General features: G+C 34.8%; 2 protein-coding genes across 2 annotated transcripts; both read left to right on the plus strand.

The window, feature by feature from the left end:
* The first annotated feature begins 1,308 nt into the window (after positions 1–1,308).
* LOC110111846 (protein ASYMMETRIC LEAVES 2-like) lies at positions 1,309–2,016 on the plus strand. Its single transcript, XM_028695337.1, has one exon. The coding sequence runs from the start codon at positions 1,309–1,311 to the stop codon at positions 1,912–1,914; it is 606 nt and encodes a 201-aa protein (XP_028551170.1). The 3' UTR covers positions 1,915–2,016.
* A 5,778-nt stretch (positions 2,017–7,794) lies between these two features.
* LOC110111806 (protein TIC 56, chloroplastic) lies at positions 7,795–13,654 on the plus strand. Its single transcript, XM_020843823.2, has 5 exons — positions 7,795–8,612; positions 9,498–9,978; positions 11,357–11,519; positions 12,429–12,659; positions 13,446–13,654. The coding sequence occupies exons 1-4, from the start codon at positions 7,913–7,915 to the stop codon at positions 12,645–12,647; spliced, it is 1,563 nt and encodes a 520-aa protein (XP_020699482.1). The 5' UTR covers positions 7,795–7,912; the 3' UTR covers positions 12,648–12,659; positions 13,446–13,654.
* Positions 13,655–14,145: the final 491 nt, after the last annotated feature.

The raw sequence follows: 14,145 nt of genomic DNA on the forward strand, positions 1-14,145 counted from the left end.
AATTTTAAGGAAATAATTTTTTTCTTTTGTTTATTTTTTTAGATTGAATGATTTTTTTTCTTTCTCCAAATCTTTTCAAATATTAAGAAATAGAATATAAATTAATCAAATCATTAAGGAAGCCATCTTAATTAGAAAGAAATATTAATTCCCTTTTCAATTTATTTTATATTATGACAATCTAACGAGCAAAGTGAATCATATATTATTAAGATACATATGAAGCATTTTATCTTCTCATCTTTTAAAATAAAATCACAAAAGAAAGAAAGTTTATTAATCACGCATCATTAAACAAACCTAATTAGGAAATAAAACGATTTGCTGCCTTATAATTCGAAGCCTAAGAGAAAATCTCCAGACATGTTGAATTAATAACACATATAATTCATTAAATCGTTTGATATCCTTTTTTTTATTTTTTATTTTTTTTAGTTTTTGTGATAGATTAATTAGAATAAAAAGATTTGCTTTAAATTTTGTAAAAATATAGCAATAAATATATTATATACCTATCCATGCAATCAAATTTAAATCTTTGTGTTTGAATGATTGAATTAATCCAATATTTATATTTTAAAATCTGTGATTTTTTTGGATTCAAATGTAGAAATTTTGAGTAAACGTTTGTTTATATAAATTTTGGAATTATAAGATTTACTTTAAAATTAGTGCAGTACAAATCATCTCAAAATTAATACAATAATTGTAATAAATATTTTGATAAAAATATAATTAGAATATTTTGTGTCAAATTTTTTCTTTAAACCCATTAATTTGAGACATTTATAAAAAAATAATATTAGGAACTCCTAATATAAGTTTATGTAAAAAATGTAAGACTAACAATAAAAAAAAAAATTATAAGAAAATATAATTAAGTTACTAATTTATACAATAGTTTTGTGCTACATGCATAATTATGATTATGAAGCTAATTTTAATTATAAGATAAAATTATGTTTTCTTGCATTTTCAATTGAATAATATTTAAATTTTAAATCTTATTAAAAATACTATTAATATTAATTTTATTGTAATTAAAATAATAAAATATTATATATAAGTACATATCAGCGGTATAATTGCATAAAAATTATATGGTATGCATCTAAATTTTTTTATGCGATAATGTAAATTTTAAATGATATCATTATTAATATGATTTTATTTTATGTATAAATCAATATAAAAAAAAAATAGTTGTTAGAATCTAAATATAGTAATTTGCCACTAACAATTTCTAAAACTTAATTAACTCTGCAATCTCTTTACTTTCTGCCAGCATTTGAATCCAGCCATATATATATGACGTCGCTTACTCCGCCCTCTTCCTTCCCTCCGCCCACTCCTCCCCCTTGCGCCTCCGCCAACGGCGCCACGGCCTCCTCTCCCTGCGCCGCCTGTAAATTCCTTCGCCGGAAATGCCAGCCCGATTGCGTCTTCGCGCCTTACTTCCTCGCTGATCAACCCCAAAAATTCATCAGCGTCCACCGCGTCTTCGGCGCCAGCAACGTCACCAAACTCCTCAAAGAAATCCCCCCCAAAGATCGCGAAGATGCCGTCAATTCTCTCGCTTACGAAGCGGATATGAGGATCCGAGATCCCGTCTATGGCTGCGTCGGCGTAATCTCCATTCTCCATCACGAGCTCCGTAAGATACAGCTTGAGCTCTCCATCGCCCGATCGGAACTCGCCAGGTACCAATTCAATCCTCCGCCGTCTCCCGCTGAAATATCGACTCAGTATCAATTTGGCTTGTGGCCGGGAAATCAATTGGGATTCGATGCGCCGGCGACGCCGGCGTCGGCGTCGTCGCCTGCGGTAGCGTTTGGAATGAATATTGGGGGACATTTGATGATTAGGGCGCCTGGCGCTAGGGCGGCGGGTGCTGATGGGGTTGGGCCTGCGTAGGATATTGTGTGGCTGTTCTTGTAGTTGGTGGTTGGGCTTTGTTGTTAACTCGAAGAGATGCTAATTTCATTATAATGATTATAATTAACTGAGTTTAGCTGCTTTGATTATGGCCTTATGGGTTTATTTAATGAACTTTTTTTCTTGTTTTTGAAGCTTTATTATTAATTCTAATTAATTTGAAAATGGTAAAATTAGAGAAACAAAACGTTTGTTTAGTGTTCGTTATTATAGCTAAAAAAAGGTTTTTTGTCTGCATTTTATGAAAAAGATTATTAATGAAGAGTCCTTGCTAGATCATAGAAAGTTTCCAATCAAATATTCTTATAAGAATTTTTTTTTTTAAGTGACAGACTTATTTTCCATAATGCATGCAATATTATGATTGCATATAATTAAAAATCTTCTTTCTATCATAAAAATATGATAGGGTTATTGGGAGCTTTGACTATCAACCAATAGTTATTGGGTTTAAAGCTTGTGTATTTTTTTTTTTTTACATACATAACACTTAAAACTATTGAAAATACATATTTAACAACTAAACTTCAATATTTACTAATATACCACCTAAAATCCCTATTTTCTTATATTCTAGCACTCCATTGAAGCCATGAGATACTTGTATTCATTGTGAAAGGATGCCATTGACGGGGAAGACAATCTCTAATAGTGATTTTTGACGGAATGTTTAAACTGAAGGTTAGAATTGATTAAAAGACTGGTTTTATGTGGTATATTAGTAAATATAAAAGTTTAGGTATTAAATATGTATTTTCAATAGTTTTAGGTATTATGTATGTAAAAATCCTTCTTTTTTTTTGGGACATTTAGGCCATTAAGATAAATTCACACACACAACGCATACACAAAGACTCGAATCCAAGATCTCTTAATTGGAAGCCTAAGCTCTCAACCAATAGACTAAAATGAGCTGTAAGCTTATGTATTTGATGATAATGACATTTCTTTTGTGATACTAAATCATTACAACTTCTCCCTTTTTCTTGTAATGATGCATATTCTATTCCTTCACCGTCTTTCGCTAGAGCCCTCCAACACATTAGGCCTTGGCATCTTCTCATTAGACAAGCCATAAAAAGGCTTTCTAGCTGTAACCAAACTCAGAAACTCCAACTGAAAACTCTAAAAAAGGCTAGATTTGAGAGAGATTTTTTCCAACTTTCTCAGAAGCTTTCGAGCTAGCTATACTATAAGCTCTCTCCATTCCTCCATTGGAGAAAGTAAAGCTAGCTAGTAGTCTAAAAAGGACTTGGAAAGAGGGAGATGGAGACATTTAGAAAGGGAAGGACTGATTACTGATAAGGGAGAAAAGAAGTATGAGAGGCTTCCTCAAATGAAATTAGTAGCAGCTTTTTTGCAGGGCATTCAATTCAGACAGTTCAACTCTTTAGTCCAAAACAAAAGGAAGGAGACAGAAAGAGAAGGTTTGGAATAAAGCTTAGCTTAGCTTATGAAATTGAAGAATGAAAAAATAAAGGCATGTGAAGTGTACTGATGAGTGATTTAATGAGTCTATAGGGTTCAAAACTTGGTCAAAATATGGACATAGCAATAGCAATGATGACAACATTTTCAATGCATGTCCCCATGCGCATTGATATAGACCAATATATAGTAAAAAAAAAACTTTTTTTTTTGGTGATGAGGAACAGTCCACTGTCACATCTGGCTTCGTCAAGGGCTTTGCGATCCGTAAACCTTGGTCATCCTACCGGGGCACCCACGCCAACCCGTCGCCGGCGCTTTGGGGCCACCACTTAAGGGGCGAAAAAAAAAATTGTTTTAATAAATATAAAGTACTCAAAGAGTTGAGTTGGCTCCACTAAAAATAAATTTGATTTAAATTTAAATTTGAGCTGAATAAATAAATACTTCTTTAATCCAGTAGAGCAAGCTCAAACCCCACTTGATGTCCATGCTACTCATGTATGGTCAAAAATAAACTCTCACTTAATTCTCTAAAAATATGATCAAATGGGATTTTATCTACTTAGGCACCTAAGTGGGAGAAACATAATATTTTTTTAACATAGCATGCCAAGAATGCTGCATAAACATAGAAATTCTAACATAATTCTTCATTGTTTCTTTAAAAAAGACCAAACTTTTCACACGTAAAATCCTGATCGGGTGATATATATATGAATGAAATTATATTCGTAAATGGGCATATATTCAATTAGCTTAATGATGTTCTATGAAACACAGGCGTGTCAATATTGGATGCATATTCAAGGTCACAAATGGCATTTTGAAGTGTTCATATGCATAGATGGAGGCAAATCTTTGCTTGCTTGGACTACTATATGCACAACTATAATAAAAAATTGTTATGATTGTCCAAAGTGTGTTGTTCCTAGGAGAGGCAGATCTACCTAACGCCCCGAGGGAAAATTACCCCCCCATAAAAAAATTATTGCATGATTTTTTAGGTAATTTGTCAGTCTCCATCTATTTTTTAGTCTTTATTATAAGAATTTTTAGACAATTGCCCCCCTAAAAGTTTTAAAATAATATGGCCTTTAGGCAATTACCCCAAGCATAATTAAACACATTGTGCAGAGGTGTTATTTTTTGAATCAAATACAAAGAAAAATATTAAAGAGAATAAAAAAATATCCTTAAAATCAAAATTTGTTCCGGGGGCGCTGCCCCTTGACCCCGCGACCTGACCGGACAGGTCAAACCCTGTCAGGGGGTGCTGTCCCCTTGGATCTTATGCATATCTACGAAATCTCTACACTTTACTTATAAATTTGCCGTAGGGCGCTGCCCCTTGACCCCGCGACCTGACCGGACAGGTCAAACCCTGCCAAGGGGTGCTGTCCCCTTGGATCTTATGCATATCTGATCTGGTCATTCTTAAAAAATTTCTTATATTCGGCAATTCAACAAACACCTGAAAGAATAAAATTCATTGCATTCACTCATTGAATGTGAATATTCAGAGGTAATAAATCACCTGCAACAACACCAAATGACAAGGCAGGTAGGAGTTTGGCATTATATAAAGGCCCATTTGATTTTTTGTAACATAATAACATGCTGTAGAAATGTTAAAACCGATTTCATTAGATAAAATTTTTATATTCGGCATTTTTGAAGTGTAAAGCTCACCTTCAATTATCATGTTTGATGAAATTGGATTAATTTTAGTATTTCTGAATATATTTTTATAAAAAAAAATGATTGTTTAGCAATTACACAATCAGCTGAGCATTATTCTTGGAAAATGGAGAGATTTTCAAATTCTATTTGGACTTGAATTTTGTCAGATTATAAGCTCACCTGTCTCTGACGGAGACCTCACAGGAAGCTTTTTTTGGGTAACAGAAGAGAGTTTATTTATTTATTTTCTTACCCACCGTTGCTTAGCTTGGTCGGTGGACAAGTACGATTGGAAATCTCACAACTCATGTTCGATTCCTCTTGAGCAGCAGCGTCGGGCAGGAGGTTTCTGGGGTGGGTGCCTCTTCTAGGTCAATCAAGTATTAGTCACGCCGTCAAGCGCCCTTTCGGGAATGACAGCAGGTGAATATCCCGTTCCAAATAATAATAATAATTATTATTATTATTTATTTTCTTGACAAAGTAAAATATATATTAAAAAAATAAAAATTAAATAATCCAAAAACGAAAGTGCAATTGGCATTAACTCTCTTACTCTTATCTTTATCACCTAAAGACATAATACTTGAAAAATAATGTTTTATGGTCCACATACTCCTACATTTATGCTATAATTAATTAATGTCATTTTCCTTAAATTTTGTGCAAATTGTGCACAGAAAACAAATTTTCAAAATGGCAAAGAAAGCATAATTATCATGATCATTATCATTAATAGAAAGCTTAATCACCATTACATAAATTAGTCTTACCTTAATTAATCAAGAAAAAAAATGTAAGAAAATAACTATGTTAATAAATAATATGGATATGCAATATAAAAAGTTCATGTATTGCAAGGCATAGTTTCCTTATAAATAGCATAAGAATATAAGATCATGGAAAATAATAAAGGAAATATCTTTATTATATTCAACATTAGTAGTGAAGCTATGAGTATGATAAGTAGTAGATGTTAATATAAAGACATATAATTTGATGAAGCTCTTGTGCGGCTTCAACACCTAGATATGGTTATAAGTGAACTCAGATGAGTTATTCATAATATATGCCTTAACAAGGAGGTGTTAAGCCCTTGTTAGCTATGTAGTGATTATGTTTATCAAATAAACATTGATAAGAGTTAGATTTGTGTGGATATAATAAGCGAAAATACATGATGTTGCGAATAAGATATTTGTTGGAAACTTAAGCAAGATATGTACTATAAAAAAAAGGATTTTTACATACATAACACTTAAGAGTTTCTTATTTACTCATCTAACACCTAAACTTACCTTTTTACACATATACCACCTAAAACTTATTTTCTTTCTAAAATATCATTCCCTCTTCTTCTCCTTTAAAACCCGTCCGATACCGCGTGAAACTCATCTTCATGTTCATGAAAACCGTCCGCGTGCTCCATCTCTTTGGCTCTCGGAAATGGGGTTCGGCTCGCTGCTCCTTTTCCCGCTCAGATCGGACATTTTCTTGCTTCCCGTCGTCGCATTGTGCCTTGAACCAGGGAAATCACGGATCATCTGTTTGGCCGACCTTGTTTTCCCCTACAAAATCGACCTGTTTTATGCTATCAAGTAGTGTTCTTTCTTGATCTCTTACTAAGAGTTAGAGCATTATTTGGTCTGGTAAGAATTCTGATCAGATTTAGATTAAAGATAGCAAAGCAGGTATGCGAGTGATTTAGAATTTGAGCATGTGTCAGGCTTCACTAAGTCAGCTGTCTTATTTGGCTAGTGAACATGTTTATACAAAGAGGTTTGTAGAGAGCTAGGGGTAATGGCGGATCAAGGCTTGGAGGAGAGCCAGCCGGTTGATCTATCTAAGCATCCGTCTAGTATTGTTTTCGAAGAGAGGGAGCGGCGAGCATGCGAGAGGCAAAAAGAGGGAGCAGGTGGATGATTTATGCGGCATCAGGCGGATTTTGACGGAGAGGAAGACGGGATGGTATTTTAGAAAGTCAAATAAATTTTAGGTGGTATGCGTGTAAATAGATAAATTTGGATGTTAGATGAGTAAATATGAAACTTTTTAAGTGTTACGTTTGTAAAAATCGCTAAGAAAAAGATTAATCTAATATATTTGAGCGCTCTTAGTAATTTATTTATCAATGTTATGGAGATGATGAAACCTTCAATCTTTGCAAAGGAAAATTGATTACCATAAAGCCTTTCAGAGCTATATGAATTTGCGTTGCAGGATAAAAGTCATTTAGTTATATCTGCATTTGCTTTCGAGCATCACATTTCGAAGAAACAAAGAATGGCGAATTTATAATTGTAAGAAAACTTTTAAAGCAAATCACAAAAGAGAATTAGAAGACTTTAAAAGAAGATTAAACATATTTATTATGTATTATTTAATCTATCCATTATATTAGAGTGGGAAGATAGCTAATTTGAATGTACAATAAATTTATGATCCTCAATTTTACAAATTTTTCAAAATTCAGGATACTCAACTTAAGGAAGAGTTATATAGAATCCAAATAATTATCATAATATAACATAAATATTACATATATTTTATATAATTTTAAGAAGCAAAAAAATGAAAATTAGAAAAATTCATGTCATGATTATTCGATAAATTTTTTTATAAATTTCTTTTTTTTTCATTGAGGAATTGGACTTCGACAAAGTAAAAAAAAAAAAAAAAATTCTCCACTATCTCATGTCTTCTAATACAAAGGGTGGGATACACATAAACACTAATTATGTTGATTGGATGCATGAGTTCATAGAAACTCTAATAAAAAAAGCATTTTTTTTTTAAACAAGAAGCAATTTTTGGTCATCTATCTCCATCCTTCGCACTCTAGGAAGTGCCCGCCGCCCGCCCTTTCATGGCTTCCATCAACCTCGGTTGGATTGGTGACAACTGGTTCCGTCGACCCAATAAACCCTCTAAACCTCCCAGTTTCGCCTGCATCAGTGGCAGAAACCTCCCTATCCAGAAAGCAGAGAATCATGAAAACCCTAATCTTACCTCCTCCTCTACTGATGGAATTACCGACGTTGATACTTCCAAGAAGGACAAGCCTGGTATGTATTCACAGATGCTTGAGCAATTCCACTGGGAATGCGAGCACCGCCCGGACTACCGGCACACTCCCGCTGTGGAGCGTATCCTCGCTGATGATCCATTCTTCGAGAAGCCAGAGAACCTGACGCCAGAGAAGATACAAGAGAACTTGAAGTGGTGGGAGGAGTTCAAAAAGAACCCTGTGGTCAAGTTCCTTAGGCGGGCGGAGGTAATAGCTGATAAGATCAACGAGATGGAACTCAAGGAAAACGAGCATCCTTACCGGTGGGAAGATCGCAAGCTCTGGAAGGCTTTGCCGCATGTGCCGGGGCCGGATGGCCGGCCAATGCCAAGGAAGGCTATCAAAACGAAGAGGGAATCCGATGACAAGTTCTGGGATTTTGCAAGACAGTTCTTCTTTGGATTGTGGGGTTTCAGGCAGAGACCGTATCCCACTAGCCGGCCAATCGATGTTGCTCAGGCGATTGGGTACAAGAATCTGGAAAGGCGCTACTATGACTGTGAGTTTATATCTTATACCTGCAATTTCTGATTTAGAATCCATTTTGTTCAATTACTCGCTTACTGTACGAGAAGGGATGAAATGCTTGTAGAAATAAGGATAAAACTAGGAATCGAAGTTGTCGTTGCCACCATGTTAACAGTACCGCGGAGAATGAAGCCATTTGCATACATTGCGCAAAACAATTGTTATATAATTTCTGATTTTATTCTTCGGTGCACAAAAATTATTTGATTTCCATTGGCTTCGTTTTGCCCCTTCCTGAATACAGGCCCAATTTATAACGTTTGGACCATAAAGTAGAATTGGAACATGTATAATTTACAGTTCAGTGTGCTTTTCTTTTTATTGACTAATGGCTAGAGTAGATAAAAAATGAATACTGATGAGATATACCTAACTTGAGAAACTTAAGTGTACACTTTTCATGTTTAGATTTCAATTGTGTCAGCCAAAATTGATGTCTAGAAGTTTTCCTTAAGGATTTATGTTTAGAGTTATTTTTATGGAATTCTATATGCCGGATAAACATTGAATCAGTAGTCTTTAAAGCTAACTTCATATTGGTTTTTTTATAAGATTGATGGTTGTGATTTGGTGCATTTTTTATCTTAGCTTGATGTGAACTGTATGAAAAGTTGTTTATGCATGAGTCCATCATTTCTTAATCTCCATGAAGGTGGTTAGGTGGATCCTAATTGATCTTTTCCATTTGTAACCCTTCTATCATTCATTCCATTTTGAAGGAAGGCCATATGCAAAGTGATATTGTAGAATTATATGTTTTCATTATAATTGCTCTTAATTGGTGGACTTTTCTTCTGGTTCGCATATCTATTATTCTTTATTTCTTCTAAAATTCGTGGTTTTTTTTCATATTTAGTCATCATGAGAAGTGGTGGCTGGTGGTATAAGGATCGCTTGGGACGCACCAGAGGTCCTTTGGAATTAATAACTCTTAAAACTGCTTGGGCTGGTGGCATAATTGATACACACACCTTCATTTGGGGTGAAGACATGGATGAATGGGCACCTATTGGGATGGTTTATGGCTTGGAAAAAGCTATCGCCACATGGGAAGTAAGGCTAGGTGCAGCTGCAACGGCTTTCCTTCACAAACTGCAAAAAGGCATATCCCCGTGGACTCCTCTTAAAGGTTTTGAAAAGAAGACTTATAAGCAATTGCAGGAAGAAGCTCTTGAGAGCAAAAGACGGGATATGGCTGTACTTGAGGCAAATGGTGGCATCTGGCCTGGAGTTAGAACTCCTAGCCATGCACTCTTTCTTTGGGCCAGTGGCGCCGAACTCACTACAATTCTGGAAGCGGATCACATGCCAAACAAATACGTGTCCAAGGAACTAAGGTTTGTCTCTATTTCATACTCTCAGATCTTTTTAATATTCAATTTTTCCCCTAATTTTATGCTTTGGAGATTATTGTACCAAAGAACAAGTTCATAAGGCTAGCTAAATCTAAGATTTTATGATACATCTTTATCTTTTTCAAGTAATTTAGACTAGGTTTGCGGGAAGCATTATTTGCAAAGGTGTGTTCAAACTATGTGACCGTGATATGCACATTTAGCTTTCGTTTGGGACGGCTTTCTTACTGCTGCTTAAAGCGGCTTTCTAGTACAAAAAATTTAATTTTTATATTAGAATGCCGCTTTAAGAAGCAGGAAGAAAGTTATCACAAATGAAGCCTTAGTAATCATTATGTTCCTTTCTTCACTTCCATACAGAGAGCCTAGAAACTTGTCCCTTGCAAATCAGACTTCTATGAATGGTCTCTTGATGTTTCCATTAAAACGATAGGAAAGTCTCACGTAGCATTTTGTCTTGAGAGTATTTTTATTTAAAATTATGTGCTCTTTAGGTTTCCTATGTTGTAGTAATAATAAGTGTTTTTGAAGGAATTTTAAGGGCTTGCCTCGGGGTGGGGCATGGTAGGGGAGGTTTACGACCTGTAGGGAGTATGCCCCTTAGGCCGAGGCTTTGCCCCCAAGCTTCTTGGGCTTCCCTCTTGTGCCCATCAATGGAAAATCAAATTAGGAAATATTAGCAAATTATAAATAATTTTCATATCTATTTATATAAAGATTATTTGCCTATAATCATTTAAGAGTTAAGTCTAATTAACTTAAATTAAATAAATATATGTCCCATAAGAGTTAATTCCTCTTCTACAAGTCCACAAAAATATTAAAACTCTAAACCTGACTTGCCTTTGTTGTCCTTGCATCCAGTCTATCTTGAAATCTTTGCTCACTTCCCTTGAGCTCTCTAATTTTTTCCTTTTTTTTTTCTTCTTGATTTGCCGCTTGTCTTTGCCTTGGCCTTACATTAACTTGCATCCCATCTTGTTTGATTTGATTTTATATGTTTGTATTAATTAAACTTTGAAGTTAGAATATAATGACAAATAAAATGCTTTATGTTATCCCTCCTCTTAAAACATTGACCATAATACGAAAAAATGATGGTATTTTGTAGATCTTGATATGCTAGCAAATTTCATTTGAATGTTAATTTCTTTTGTCTCATTTTCATTACATATCTCTTACATGTTTGATGAGGTTTTATGTTCTGTATTTGACTTATTTTGATAGCTAAAAAGGTCGAGGTAGCTGAATATTAGCACTGTTTTTTTAGATTTATTGATATTACTAATTTGATGTTTTCAATTTTCAGTCAATATTTATTTAAAAGCGTGAGTTATATATGAGTTCCTTTCTGTTCCAGGAATCGCCTTGCAAAAGTTATTCCAGGCTTAAGGCCATGGGAGGTTCTGAGTGTGGAACAAGCTATGGACACAATAACATACAACGGGGAATGGTATCGTGAACCTCTAGGATCCTATGCAACAGGTCCTCCATATATAAGAGAGTGGAACAGGGAAGTAAAGGTGCCTTCTTCCATTTCTATAACCTTCATGCTTTTACTACTCTTTTGGTTATCATCTATTTGCATGCTGTGTTGACAAATTGTCTGGTTTTTGTTCTGTTCTGTTCTGTTCTGTCCTTATTGTTTTGATGTTTCAAGTACTTCATAATTCTCGGAAATTGTGGAAGTGAAGAAGAGAGTTGAACCTAGGCATGTTTTACTTGAAGCTTTCATTTGAGTTGGAAAACGAAAGGAATTAAAAGAATATTTGGACAGCATTTTGGGCAATCATGACTGTAAATGCCAAATGTTTACATCATCCAAAGAGATAAAATCTTAACTGCTTGGTTTGGATTATTGTCTCGAGATTTTAGTATCAATATTCTTTTAAGTTTCGTTTGGTTTATTTACCGTTTCGGTGTCAAAAATGTCAATAGGGGATATGGAGTTTTTTAAATTGTGAAGCTAATACATAACGCATCTCAAAACATTAGAGAAATGAAATTTCTGAAAAAGTATGCCTCACATCCAAACATGTTCCGTCAATTGAGTTTTCTGTTAGTAACTGAAAAACGAAGGAATTATGTGGAACCAAACGAGCCCTTAGTCTTAATGCCTGCACTTGATTTCTGCTTAATGGTGGAATCTCACAACTTTATTGCCCGTGGGAGTAGTAGCTTTTGTTTGAATCATGTATTTTTAACCCAACTGTTAAAAAACTCGAATCAAAAGTTGGAAAAATTATTACGTGTGGTGTCCGGATTTGTCCTGAGACCAATAAAAATGAGTCATGTCACACCAAAATGTACCGCGCTCGGTATCGAGCGCATAACCGGACGGTTCTGTTCCGGAGAACCGTCCGGTATCCGCACAGAATAATTGCTCAAAAAGTTGACATTTACGGGCCAACATTGTGGGTCATGTTTTGCAGAGAATGCTTAGAATCTTTCGCAAGCTGAGCATCAGAGTGTGTAACAAGCTGGAGCGTACCATCCCTGGATTTGATTTGGTCATGGATAAAGTGCGGGCTGACACTGCTGCAAAGGAGGCTCGGAGAAAAGAAACGAGGGAAGCACGTAAAAAAGATTTTGAAGCACGTAAGGAAGCTTTTGCTGAGGCTGCCATGCGAAGGTCTAACACTGGTATCTAACCTTGGTTCTAGGTATGTCACATTTATTTATTTCCTATGACATTATAGATTTCAATGGTTTTATTTTCTTATGAGATTATGCGTTTAATGTGCAAATTTTGAAACTTTTATCTTGTTTTTTATAATAATCTAATATCTAAATCTCCCAGCAGCTGTTTTATGCTTCGTTTGGGACAACTTTCTTACTTCTTTGCAAAGCGGCTTTACATTGTAAAAATTTTAATTTTTGTATTAGAAAGCCACTTTAAGAAGCAGGAAGAAACCATCCCAAACGAAGCCTTAGTATCCACGAGAAACGGAGTTTCTGTCTTATGAGCTGGGATTAGGGCATCTCCAACCGAAATTCGCATTTTTCATTCCAAAATGCAGTGAAGCTAAAAAATGGCATGATTCATCTCAATCTAACTCCATTTTGCGCCATTCGCAGAAGGTAACTGTCTTTCTCCTCTTTCGTGCGTTTCTTCGACAAATCCGGTAGAGACAGAAAAATAACACAGGTGAACAATGCAACGCTAATATTAGTGTCGCATTGTTCACCTGCAATCAAATACCGGAAGTTTTGTCGTTCGGCTGGGTCTCGCGAGCGAGACCATTCATGTGTTTGGAGTTCGGTTGGAGAAGACATTGGCAAATATTTTTGGAGTTCCAAAAAGCTATTTGGCATGATATAACCTGCATCTCAGCTAAATCTTTTGCTAAATCTTGCTGCCAACCATATTGTTTATTTTCTGGCCCATTTTATTTATATATGAACATGCCATGGTCTTCAATGTTATATGTTTCTTATTTTTATCACAGAACTGTGCTGCTTCATTGCTCGAGGGTTTTAATACGGAGCTCATCATGATCTACAGTCGTCAAACATTTTTTTTTTTGTATTCATAATTAGGTAAACGTGTCATTAGAGATTGTATTTAAATTTTCATGAATATCTTAACAGATATCTGTTTTGGCTTTATTCTTTGTAATATTCATAGAGGAATTTTTAGGTTGGTCAGCCTTATTCTTGGGTTTGTTTCTCCTGCGTTGACTTTTTCAGCTATATCTGGTAATTTGGTCAAAGATAGGATTTGGAATGTAGCAAGAATACTAAGAGTGGAGAAAATAGAGAATTTGAAGGAGACAGACTGCCAATGCAGAGCTCAAGCTTGAGATAGAGAGAGAGTGAGAGAGTTTGGGGAGAGTTGGATGAAGAGGTATTGCTAGGGATGTGAACAAGTCGAGTTAGAGTTTAGAGTTAGAGTTTAGGCCAAAACGAGATCGAGCTCAAGTCGAGCTCATCTTTGTAAACGAGCTCGAGCCAACAATAATTTTAAAATTTAGTTGAAGTTTTTAAAAATTAGATAGGATTATTTAAACAGGATTTAAAATAAAGTGTTTAATATTTAAATAAAATTTTGGTGTTTTTTATTAATTTTTTAAATATTTAAATTTAATAAATAAAATAAATTATTAAAAAAATATTAATATTTATTCGAGCTGGCTCTCGAGTTTGACT

The sequence above is a fragment of the Dendrobium catenatum genome, unplaced genomic scaffold (genome assembly GCF_001605985.2).
Source record: "Dendrobium catenatum unplaced genomic scaffold, ASM160598v2 fragScaff_scaffold_621, whole genome shotgun sequence".
Classification (NCBI taxonomy): Eukaryota; Viridiplantae; Streptophyta; class Magnoliopsida; order Asparagales; family Orchidaceae; genus Dendrobium; species Dendrobium catenatum.